This window comes from Prinia subflava, chromosome Z, assembly GCF_021018805.1.
Source record: "Prinia subflava isolate CZ2003 ecotype Zambia chromosome Z, Cam_Psub_1.2, whole genome shotgun sequence".
Classification (NCBI taxonomy): Eukaryota; Metazoa; Chordata; class Aves; order Passeriformes; family Cisticolidae; genus Prinia; species Prinia subflava.
Window position 1 is genome coordinate 59,537,578 of NC_086283.1, and position 13,205 is coordinate 59,550,782.

Consider the following 13,205-nt stretch of genomic DNA (forward strand, 5'->3'; position numbering starts at 1 on the left):
TTTAAGGCTGTCAGCCAAATGATTCACCAGTTTCACACCTGAGTCTGGGCTACTTCTGACATGTTTTAGCAAGACTGATGAACTCTTGCCTTCCAGCCCCTGGAGGCCTAGCAACTTCTCAACTATAAAGCTTCACTGTTTGTAGTTGCTTCTTATGTGCAGATCTGATTGAAAACAATTGAAGACTTTCCACTGGGTCAAAAGCACCTAAGTGTACTGTTCATGAAATATCTGTGCCTTTCATGAGAAAAATAAACCGGAAAAAGACAGTCTGAGTCTTGTCTCCAGGTGTCTAAAACCTGGAAGATCTAAAGCATTCTTTAGAGATGGCTTGTCTTCAAAGTTAAAAAAGGTATAGGGTTACTGGCAAACAGACTTTAGCCCATGAAAAGCAAAGATATGGCTGAATGGATAACAAACTATGGCACAATACAGGTTATTGCAGATGTTTTAAGGATATATTTAGGGCTTTGAGCAGTCACAGAAATGTTTTATTCTGCATCTTAAAAAAAGGGAGAGAGATTTTGGTAATAGTTGACTTAAAATCTGAAAAAAAACTTATTTAAAATTCTTGATTTCTACAAATCACTCACAAGCTATAAGTAAAACTGCATTTATTTTATAGTGGAAAGGACTAGTAACTTTTAAGCACTTTAAAAAAAAAAATATTGTAGAAATTCTAGCTTTTTACCAACATGACAAAGATGGACCTTCAAATCCATTCAAATTTTTTTCTAAATGATGTTATACAAAACTACAGTGAAACCCTTATTCTTCTACTATAGTATAAACAGTGCTACTGTGAAATAACCTCTATACCTGACTTATTCTGTATGACTAATTCCTATTGTATCATCTTAAAACTTGATGTTAATAGGAAAATTGAGATATGGAAATCTCTGCTCATATAATGGAGCAGATCTTATTTTAGCTTTTTAGCTTCCCAAAGATGTATTATACTAATTAAGGATTTTTGATTGGCAGAAATAGAGAATGGTGAAAGCAAGAGATGACATGCTCAAAAAAACATTCAGGCCTCTCTGCAGCCTCTGTATGACACTGTGTAGAATCCCAGCAAAGTTAGCTACATAAGTATTGTTTCTTTAATATATTTAAATATAGGCTAGACATGGTTAGTGGTTTGAAAAGAAAGCTCTAGAGACCTGTTATCATACTAAAAGAAGTGATTTGATGATTTAATCATTTAAAGAAGTTTTTCTTTTGAGGATGGGCTGTTGTGATATGTTAAGGGGTGTCTGAGAATACGTAAATGGTTATTAAAACTCACTTAGCTCTGTGCCAGCATTAGGGCCAGTGTTACACGCCAAGGACTTAGCGTGAAATGACTTTGACCTAGATTGTGCTACAAGGTTGTCACCATAACTAAGTCTGTGAAACATGATCATGTGTGGAAAAAGCGCACTTCTAGGTTTATGAATCACAGAGAAGAGCTACACAGCTGCATGAGCGCCTGGGCTCTTGTGTACTCCTGGCCCTTGTCCTTTTCTTTACCCAAAGAACAATTAACCTCAGATTTTTTAATTTTTTAAATGAGTATGGGGCATTACATTTGTGTTCTTTGGGAGTGATCAATTTCTATTTTCTCCTTTCCCAAAAATCAGCATTTAAAAATCAGTTTTAAGAAAAAAAGCCAGTCAATCAAATATGATGGCAGAACGATAGCTGTCAGGGAGCAGAGGACAGGCAAGTCAATAATGAGTACTAAACACATATAATTTTTACATGTTCCTTTTCCAGGTTAAGTATAGATGGCCTGGCCACCTTGATCAACATCAGGAAAATTTTGTCCCAAATTGATAGTATGTAACATATCACACACAACTCCTTTGACATCTCTGCATACAATCTCTCCGCAATGCCACGAGGACTGAAGTGGCTTTAAGTTCGCCTTCAATCTTATGGCTCTTTGTTGATGTTCAGCCATAATTACAAGCTTTTGCCTCTTGTGTCCCAACTCCTCTGGGGGTACAGGGGTTGGCAGCAGGTGTGACTGTCATTATCAATACTTCATTATAGGTATTAATACATATTGCAATAAACACAGCAGTACAAGACATTATGTAGATATTAAATATTACATAGGTTAGGATGATACAATACTATGTGTTTTACTAGCAAACATGTACACAATATCCACAGAAGTAAAAAGTGACCTGAAAACCAAATCATGGGCAGTCCTCTCTTCTCAAGCTGGAGAGACCCAGGGCTTTCAAAAGTTCTCAAGTTGCCATGATCCCACTTCTCATGTGTGCCAAGTCGAAAACTCATAAACACAGTATCTGTAGTATTTTTTAGTTCTTGAATTTGTTCTTGATGATGTTAACAGTTCTCTACTTTTCCCACAGCAGCCACTTCTAATGATATCAATACTTTCAATTCTGTCATATTGCATTATGACATCCACCCTGGATGCCTGGTTCTCTTTCACAAATACCAGGTCCGGTTTGTATAATTAATTGTTTTGATCTCCTGTGTTTGGTTCCTGGAACATTATCCAGTCGTTCTTTGTAGCACAATTTGATCACATTTCACACAGTCGGTTGTGCCTTTTGATTCTTGCGTCTTGCACAGCCGAACACTACCGGATGATAAGGGAATTATTTATTTGTTTAACTGAAAAGTAAGGTTAAATTGCGACGGAAAGGGCCAGGCAGGGAGATGCAGGCAAAGCCGGGCCGATGGCACCGCCACGGCCTGCGGGGCCGCTGCGCAGCCGGCCCGGGAGCCACCGCGGCCGCGTCCCCCGGCCCGGAGCGGCGGCCCACGGGCCGGCACATTCCGCCACTCGTTCCCTCGGGGTCCGGAACCCGCCCCGGCATCCCCGGCGTCAGGCGGGCCCATGCCGGGAGGAGGCGGTGCCGCGAGGCCCAGCCAGGGGCCAGGAGGCAGCTTGCGCTGAGGCAGCGGCGGGCGGTGGTTGGCAGGCGCTGCCTCTCCTGAAAAGGCCGCCGAGCGGGGCGGGAACCGCGGGCTGATAGCGCTGCGGCCCCGGCGGGGCGGTGCTGGCTGTGGGCAGGGACTGAGCTCGTCCTGGGAGCGTGCGGCGGCAGGAGGAGGAGGAGTGAAGATTTGTGGTAGCGCCTCCGCTGAGAGGGGACTCCGGGAGGAAGATGGAGCCGTTTCCCAGCGGTGAGTACCCGGGCGGCCGCCGGAGCCCGGGACGGGGCCGCGGGGCCTCCCGGCGGAGCCGCGTCCAGCGGGAGCTGCTTGCCCAGAGGAAAACGAGAGGCTGCGTAGTCGTGCTGCCGCCATGGTCCGCGGCTTGAAAATTGTCTTGGGTTAATTAGGAATAGGTGTCTTGAACGACAGAGGTGTCAGGAGCTCCCTCGCTTTTTCGGCGCTGTTGCGCTTCTCACTGCCCGGCCGGGGTCTCACTGACACTGGGAAACCGGGGCCACTTGTACACGAGGTGTACACTCGCCGTGTGGGCACCACTGAAGGAGCCCTAGAGGTGTCTGGACTTCCAGAGCCGTCATGATTCTGATGGAAAGTAGGAACCAGACCCCGCTGTTCACGGCGTTTTTCTGATCGGGGCGTTCTCACCAGAGCGTGCCTCCTCACCTCTCCCCCACCCCCCCCGCCTTCCCCCGGAGCAAAAGGAGAAATAAAATACAGAAGTGTCAGCGGCGTACGAAATAGTGTTTCAGGGTGTTCATAAAAGCCAGAAAGCTTTCAGAGCAGCCCATGCATTGACAGAAGTGCTTGAAATACCGACGTGGTTGCATATGCGTAGAAATAAGCATGCGGGAGCGTTGCTGGCATCGTGATACAGCAGTGTGTGTGCATCCTGTGCTTGTGCCTGAAATGAAGCCATGAAAAGTCCGTGGTGCTTCTGCTCTACTAATAGTAACACATTCTGCCCGTCCGGGAGAGAGAAGGAAATGAAGCTCTCAGATCAAACTGAAACTAAAGTGTGTTTGTTAGATTCACGACCATGGCCAAATATGGAATTAGACAATGTGTAAAACAACAGCCTTCCTGCTGAAAACGCAGTACTTTTGTTACAGGTGGGATTTGGTCTGTTAAATAACAAGCATATTGAATAGCGATCGATAAAATACCAGGTAGTTTGCTGCATCATATTTTAACTCCTCAGTGACCTGCCAAGTCAGAATATGAAATTTATGTCAAATTCAGAAAAAAACCCATGCACTAAACCCCAAATTTTCTGTCTCGTGGCAAGGGGGTTGAAACTAGATAACCTTTAAGGTTCCTTCTAATCCATTCTTTTGGTTCTATGAACCATGTTTTGAATCTATAAATATGTCTTCATTGCCTTGCATTTTCCTTTCTTTGAAACACATGAAACACACCGTCATTCGATGGTGCTGTTTAGAATCTGAAAGAAACTGAAGGTTATGAAATCTGGGCATATTTTGGTGGCATAACTAGCAAGAAAGACCTTCTCCCTCTTTTTTTTTTTTTTTTCTTTTTTTTTTTTTTTTTTTTTTTTTCTTTTTTTTTCTTTTTCTTCCTCTTTGTATTGTCATGTTAAAATCACAGTTTGTACAAGCAGTTGATGTTTTGGTTCTGTAGTTAATCCTGGTCTTAGTAGAAGGTCTTTCAACTGCAGCCTATTTCAGTCACAGGGTTGTATTCTTCATTCTTGTACGTATCGTAAAAAGAGCTTGTCTTTAATAGTAATGCAGTTTGGGTGAGAATTTTATTTTGAAATTATCTTGCTAAGGCCATTCCCTTTGGAAGAGATGAAACGTTTTAAAGGTCTGTTGGACGTAATACTGTCGCTGCACTGTGCAACAAAACATTTAAAAAATTCTGTTCCTTGCAACTGGAAGAAACAGACCTGTGGGCTTGAGCATGTAGCTTAAGGTACTGAAAGCAATGTTCTTGCACTGAGCTTCCTAATTTTGTTCCCTGAAATTAAAAGTCTGCAGATGGTGGTAAGCCTGGAAGCAAATTTGGAGCTGAAGTTAGCAAGTTTCTTCCTAAAAGCTGGGTCTGCTGGAATGGACACCACAAAAAATAGGCAAATATTAGAACAAAGATGTTACTCCTTATTTCTGATAATCTTGAGGCATGTTTGGTGCTCAACAGCAGCTTCAAAAATCTAAAGTGAAGGGGCTGCTTACATTATTGGCTTTTTGAATAGTATTTTCATACCTGGTGTCTGGAACCTTTTGTGGGCATCAAATTTTTCAAATAACCTGGGGTTTTGTTTTGTCTTGTACAATAGTTATGAGTTCTATTTGCGGGTCTATGTTGACTTCCTGTGCAAAGTGCTGTTTAAATTCAGAAGAAACGATGCCTATCACAGGAAACACAGAATATTATACTTGTAGATCTCTCAGTTCTTTGGGACTTTAACCTTGTGAAACAGGGAAGAGGGAACACAGTGGATTAAGATTTTGCAAAAGTTTTTTAATTGGGTTCAGAACTCTGATGCCTATTGGGCAAACTAGCAATGAGACAATTTCTTGGTTTACTTTATGGAAGTAGAGCTGTGTCAGAATGAGTATGTATCTTAAAATAGACTTTGAGGCAGCAAATGCCATAAAGTGGATATAAGTCCTGGTTTTTCTCGTTCAGTATTTAGTGGGAGTTTTTTTCTTTTCCGAAAAGAAAAGAAAAGAAAAGAAAAAAGAAAAGACCCAAAAAACAAACAAACAAAAACCCGAAAAAACCACCAACAAACAAACAAACCCACCAGCCATAATGCATTTCAAAAGTCAAAGAAACCCTTATCCTTTCCTTGAAATCCTAGTAGGTGTTCCTGTTTGAATAGCTTCTCCAATGGAAATACTCAGATGAACTATATAAACTTAAATATTCTTTTTTTTAATTCACCCCTCACCTCTGTACTGTAAACTTAGTTTTGGACCTCTTTGAAGAGATCTCGACTGTGTCTTTTCCTCTGTCTAGGAACTGAGGTGGAGATAATATGAGATCTGTAGCTCTGGAATAACAGTTAATTGCATTTTTATTTTTAGTGCCTGGAATAGCTGAGTTAATCATAGAATATCTCAAGTTGGAAGGGAACTATAAGGATCATAAAGTCCAACTCCCTCGTCCTCTTAGGACTACCTAAAACTAAACCATGTAACTAAGAGTGGCATCTAGACATTCCGTGATCACTGGCAGGCTTGATGCCATAACCCGCATCCCTCATCCCTCAGTGACCAACCACCCTCTCAATGAAGAATATTTTCCTGATGTCCCATTTGCACTTCCCCTTGAAAGTTACGAATGCTATAGATTAGTAAATGTTCTAGAAATGGTTACTGGTGGGATTTTTTTTTTTTTTGAGATTAATTCCTCTATTTTGCATGACTGTTGTTAATTTGAGATTTTTCGCCCAAGAATGAATAATCGAAGTTTAATTAAAAGTTCATGGAAGTCTTCCTTATTGTTGCATGTAAATTTTTCCCCCTAAGTTGTATGATCTCACATTCCTTTGAATTCTGCTCTGAATCGATGAGCAGAATTAATTTTTTTTACTAGTCATTTGTTTACTAAACAGTTTCACTAAAATTTAAAGAAACAAGGGGAAAAAAGTGAAAGAAGTGAAACAGACTAAAGGGAATATGTAATGTAACTTTGGACATCTCTATTTTGGACATCAATACAAATTATTTTGCAAATCTTTTGCTTATTTTTTAGATTGTGTGTGTTTCTGAAAAGGTCTTTTCATCACTTCATGGTTAATACATTAAACATGTAACTTCTCTACTTGAGACAGAAAAAAGAGGTAGAAGTGAGCTATTCCAGAGTTTCTCATTTAAGACAGCTGACATGCGTGAACTTAGGACTGCAGATGTGATAACTTGTGATGATCGGCTGAAGTACAAGTAACACTTTCACTGACACTCCTGAATTATTTTTATCCTTTTCATACACAACAGGGTCAATCTTTGATACTAATTTCATTACTAAATTGATGAACAAAATACAAAGACTCTTGTGGGAAGAAATGGGTTTTTTTTTTTTTTTGGAAAGTAGAAATAAATCAAGTTAGATAAGCTACAAAATGAAAATGTCATTTGTAAAGTTTAGTTATTTCAGGTAGTTTCTGTCAATTCTAAAATGTTTTTCTTTGTTTTGTTGATTTTGGTCAGTACTGAAATGTGTTGGAGGTTGCAGGAACATGTTGCTTTGTGCATAGCTTTAATTCTGTTCGGGACAGCAGACATAGCCTTGACTGCCAGTGTTTTACATTGTTCTGTCATGAAGCAGAAGGGTTCCTGTTTGTCTTAAACTGTTACCCAGGCCTAAACAACAGATTGAGTAATCTTTTTTTGGTAAGGTGGTAGATAGAAAACATCAAAGAGGTCTGTTCTTAATGTATTTTTTTCTGCCCTGTGTTTTGCCTATCCCATCAGTTATTACTGGGAAAAAATGCTGATTTAATCTGTTCCTAAGTGTGACTTTTATGTTGTCCAAGTGCATGGCACTGGGTAGTAGTTTTCCACAAAGCCATGTTGTAGTGTCTGCACTTGTGTTCCTGTGTCAGCTCAGCTGAACAGGAACCTGTTTTATTCAATGTGCTGGATATGTGTTTGCTTTTACTGCTTCATTGTGAACTCTCTGCTAAGCAATGGATTTTCAGAAGGGGAATTCAGTGACTTAGAGAATGTCTAAAGATGAGAATACAGGTGCCCACTATTTGATCATTTGTTAGTATTTATCCACTAAACAGTCAGTCTTCCACTTGCAGAATGAAACTATGGAGTATCTATGTGTTTGTCTCATAAGTAAAAAATCATGAAAGCTTATGCTGACCTCAATATCTACCTGTAAAGTATTCCAGGACTGTCTTGTCATCTCTTCTGGGAAGATGGTGTGAAGTTGAGCAACCATGTTGCATGTTGTTGAGGCTATTTGAACATGTGGATAAAGCCATGTAATGACTTCCATAAAAATGGTAGAAACAAATAAAAACAAGGATAAAACCACTTCTGTTTGTTTCACTAGTCAGAATACTTTTTTCATATAGATGGGCATTGGTGTAACAATTACATACAAAGAAGCTGAATTTATCTTTATTTAGTGCTGCTTCTGATTTCAGGAGTGATGAATTCAGAGAATTCAAGTTTTTCTTTTCATCTTTTACTCAGTGGTTTAAGAAAGTTCAGTGAATTTCCAGTTCTCCTGCATAGTATTTTTTTTTTCATGAAGTACAAAACCAAAGATTGTGTAGAAGAGCAAACACATTAAGATTTCTTTACGATTGGGAGCAGTATTATTCCATTGTCTGTATGCATGGCAGCTGCAGCTTAGACTTCTGACCAACGGTTCCTTAAGATAAGATCGTATTAACTTTTAAAATAAACCAAGATTTTGTGTGATCTGGGTTTTTATTGCCTCAGGGTATTTTTAAGAGTACATACGTACCTTTTGAAGTTGTGTTTTGACTACTTATGATACTGCTTTAAATAGTGGAAGTATATTTACTTTAAATTGTAACAATCACAAAAAGATTGTGTGCCTTCTTGCACACAGAAAGATGGATACTCCTAAAGGAAAATTGGAGTAAGGAGGGAAGGGAACATGTCTGGAAAACTCATCCAGTTGATCAAAGAGACAGGAATTTCGGGGTAATATGGTGTGTTGGGCTCTATGCAGTTCGTGTTCCTAGGGCACAGCTGATCCTTTATTGCTTCATGAATGTTGTCTTAAAATTGATGTTCAAGGAAGACCTCAGAGCCCAGCTCTTCTTCTGTGTGTAGTAGTCTGTTAAAGCAGTGGTCTTCTTTACTACATCTGGTGGAGAGTGAAGAAGTGTAATCCTAATTCCACTGAACACGAGGTGCTTTCAATCAGCTGTTTGTTCATGTGGAAATAAGGTGAGTTTTGATTTTGGGATTTGTTTTCTTGTTCCAATCAAAACTCCCATCAAGATATTTGGAGGAGTGTTTCAGTGCGCTTTACTAGGCATAACTGTGTGCAGAGAGCTTTCCTTCAGTTGTAATTGCTCTAACTCTGAAGGAATATATTCTGTTAACTGGAGTTCTTATGTAACAAGACTTTTACCACGGTGCCATTGTCTTTTATGGAGAATTGATTGTGTTCAAAACTAAGAATGGGCCTAGTTCACCTGCTGTTCTAAGGCCTTATAGTGTTTTTATTTCAGCCTTTCTTTGTATAAAAACTGACAGTTTCTTCAGTAACAAGTTGGTAGCATATTAGTAGAACTACTTCTACTATTTTTCATGCATGAAAAGCAAAAGTTCTGGATGTAGCAAGACTTATGTTAGCGGAAAACCAAAATCCTTTGATATCTTAGAGGCCTCATACTTCTGACCTGTAAACCATTATAAGAGAACAACAAAGAGTTGGTTTTTAGAAAATATGATTGTGAATGCAACTGTCAGTTGCCATCAGAACTTGTGCTTTTTATCATTGATGGAGATATTAATGAGGCTTTAGTGTCTCTGTTGGCACAGATGAATAATCATAAGAGTGAAATCATTGAATGACAGAGTTTGCAAGGGACCGTCTGAAAAGTGTCTGGTATCTGAGCTGCCCACGTGCCCATGGTGATGGTTTGTAATGATGATAATTTCAAAGCTGATATATGATACCTGGGTAGGGTTTTGGAGCAGTTTAGATCTCAGTATGTCTTAAGTTAACAGGCAGATAAACTACCACTTCTTTCTTTATCAGTACCCTTTGTCTTGTTGTATCATGAGACTGAGAAAAATATAGGTAGATGTGTTTTTGCTCCATTAAGATGATACAAAACTTAATGTGTTGGGAGTCATAGGAAGTAACCTCTAGACATTGTTGGGTCTTGCTTTCTGTGAACTGGACTACCAGTTACAGAGCAGTAAACACGTAATGTGTGCTTGTGACCTGCAAATGGTTGGTACAGTTGGAGTTGTCAAGTGTGTATTAAATAACAGTAATAATCCAGAAAACACATTGAGCTGCTTCTGTATAGAGTGTTCAAGACAACAGGATATGATTCTAATAATTTATTGCTAAAAGCAAACTGTAGACAAAAAGATTAGGCAAGCATCAGCTTGTATACAGTCTTTCAGGTTCTATACCTAACTGTAAGACGTTTCAGAAAACGCTCAAAAATTTTTTCTTCAAAACAACTGTTACCAGCAGAGAGATGTTTTATCTCCTCAGCTGTGATGAGCCTGATATTTATGAGACCAGGAAATTTATAGACAGATGTTGTGAAGAGGATAGTTAGTAGTTCTGAATGTGGGACTTGAGTAGCTCAAGAAATTTGAGACACAACTTCCTGTGTGTCTCTTAAGATTCAGGACATTTTCATTGGACCCCTGTGGTTAAACATTTTATGTGATTTTAATTGCAAAACGTGCCTTTGGTAAGATTGGAAACAGGAAACTAAACCCACCATACTCTATAATTAAAACCAGAAGCATCTTTGCTGTCCTGTTTTTTGTTCAACCAGTGGCTAAGGATTGAACACTGTCTCAAACTTGTGGAAGGTTTTCCTTCTCAGTAGTGTCCAAATCTTAAAGTAAGGTTTAACACATTTAAAACCACATCCTCTTTCCTTCCCTCTACTTCCCCTGCATTTTCTTGTAGGAAACCTAACTAGTATCAGATTTAAACTTGAAAATACGTGGTTAAAAGTGAATGGACACGATACATAATCTGTTGGATAGCAAAATCCAGACTAACCTTTTGTTAGCCTTCAGTTCTCTTATTTTCTCTTAGCTCCAGATAAATAATTATGGTAAAAATAAGTTGCAATTTTTTTCCAGTTGTATAGGTGGAGTATTCAGTAAATGATCCACTCACTTTTCCCCCTTCTATGTTATTTTCTTTTTGTTGATAACGTAGAAGTGAAGATTTGAAAAGAAGTCTCAATAGTAGCCTGGCTATTTACATATAGATCTAACTAGTAAATGGTGAAGTGTAATTGATCCATGTAGTTCTTCAGCCTGGGGTCCTGCCAGAGAAAATACAGTGGTACTTTGCTTAAAAATCAGGAAGAGATTTTTCAGAGAACCTTTTAGAAGCACCCAAGATTAATAAACAGTGACTTCCTTGAAATTACATTCCTTGCTCTTATGTTTCTTATAGCAACTTCAGATAAGAGAAGGTCTTAATATTTTTTTTATTAATTAATTTTTTATTTAGTAAAATCACACATTGTTTTAATTTCCATGATACAATGAATTGGCAGAGTTTTGCTCCAGTCTGTGTGCAGATGCTTGTCATTGCAGTATTTATCTCACATTCATTTTAAAAACCCACATAAACAAGTAAACACCAGAAGTAGACATTGCAGTATAGCTTGAAGGGGGTGAGTGACCTTGTAAGGCTTGGAACTTGAGTTCCCTTGTGTATTTTGGAGTGGAAAGCAAAATTTGTCCTCCTTTGCAATACAGGAAAATCAATTAATTTTCAAGTTAGTGGGGTTTTTTGAGAAAAAAGGTGGGTTTTTTTTTCCCCCCCAAACCAGCATCTGTTTTGTCTGTCCAGTGGAAGCTATGATATATGCTTAACTATACAGATTTTTGTAGACCTCCACCAGTTATTTGTATCTTGAAATCAATCCCTTGCAGAGTGGCATATGTGCTTCAAGTTGTGAGCCAATGTTTGGTACTGTCTGCCTTTTGATAAGAGTATTTATTAAAATCATACAGAGCCATCATAACTGTTTGCATATAGATGTTGACTCAACAAAAAGCAACACACCCTGTTTTGTTTTAATGGAGTCTGTGTGCCTTTTAAAAAAACCCATTATTATTTTTTATTATTATTATTTTTAGTTGTGTTCAGCAACTAAAAGTATATATAAGCATATATATGTCCAGTTAAGGTCTACTGAAAATATGCAATGCAAACGTAATCTTGCTGCATAGTGGGAATTAAGAACATGTTCGTAGCCTATCTGTTGCTTCTGTTCTGTCTCTAAAAAGCAGGTAAATCCCATGGATGATTCAGATTGTCATAGCAGTGCTTCATATTGCCTAATACGTCTTCATTTGTGGGGTTTTTTTTGGTTGGTTGGTTGGTGTTGTGTTGTTTTGTTTTGGTTTTTTTGTTTGTTTTCTTTTGCTGTTGTGTTTTTTGTTTGTTTGTTTTGGGTGGGGTTTTTTTGGTTTTTTGTGGTTTTTTTGGTTTTTGTTGGTTGGTTGGTTGGTTTTTTGGGGTTTTTTTTGCATTGGATTCTTTTTTTGGGTCTGAATTCAATAATTTGAGAGAGAAAAATAGTGACATCTATCTTGTAGCAGCCTATACTTTTTCCCCCAGTAATGTTGTTCACCTGTCAATGTTCTTAAAGTAAGGTTTAACACATTTAAAATAACTGCAGTCATTAAAGTTTTGTTCCAAAATGCAATGATTTGTGCTTTCCTGTAAGAAGCTGTCTTTATGCTGACTATACCAATAACTAAAAATTCTGCTTAAATGTTACTTGTAGGTAAACCCTTATAGGTAGCTAATCCCTGCATGCTTAATTCCATGCAGCAGGGTGGTGGAGAGAAATCAGAAGGGTAAAAAAAAGGGAGAACTCAGGAGATGAGATGATATTTTAATAGGGAAAGCAAAAGCTGTGTACACACAAGCAAAGAAAAGCCCCAGCTCCAAAGTGCTAGGTGAAACCTGGTGAAATGAAGGCAAAGGTCTCTCCAGTAGGACTTGTGATTTCCTTGACATTCCAGTGGCTTGTTGTGTCTTTGTTAGCTGAGTAAAGGTTGTAACTGTTTTCTTACTGCAGATAGATGCAGATTTCAAATTACATGAATGACATTGTGTACTGTCATGCTTCAGTAAGAGCAAATAATTTTTCCATGTAGAATTCAATTATTTTCTTGTTCAGAAAGAACTTACAATGTAATGTTTAGAGAGACAGAGTAGAGAAGAAGGAAATCTTGAGTCAGAATCTTAACATAACTAACGTGTTTGTGGACATAGGCTTTGTTTGCTGAACAAGCTTGTTGGAAAAGATAAGACAAGCTTTTTTTCGTTCCCTCCAAACACAGAATTTTTAATGGATGAGTTGGAGACAGCCCAGAGCATAACAGTGCAGGAAGTAATTGTCATTGTAGAAGGAAGAGCTAAATTGATATGACAGGGAATAATAATCATGAACAAACAAGTTTTTAAAGCTGAAAAGATTGTAAAATTAAAATGCAACCTTGTAAAAAATCACTGCTTTCTTCAGTTCAGTAATTTTTAATGTCTGATATGATTGTATCTGTTGATACTTAGCCACAAGAAGAAATAGTGTAATGCAA

General features: G+C 38.6%; 1 protein-coding gene across 2 annotated transcripts in view; it reads left to right on the forward strand.

Annotated features, from left to right (window-relative positions):
• Positions 1–2,341: 2,341 nt before the first annotated feature.
• LNPEP (leucyl and cystinyl aminopeptidase) overlaps positions 2,342–13,205 on the forward strand; it is a 57,030-nt gene continuing 46,166 nt past the window's right edge. Inside the window, exon 1 of one of the 2 annotated variants that reach the window (XM_063422669.1) lies at positions 2,342–3,150. In XM_063422669.1, the coding sequence (XP_063278739.1) occupies positions 3,132–3,150 (19 nt within the window). In that variant the 5' untranslated portion in view covers positions 2,342–3,131. The remainder of the gene's footprint in view (positions 3,151–13,205) is intronic. The other variant, XM_063422671.1, reaches the window with a different exon arrangement.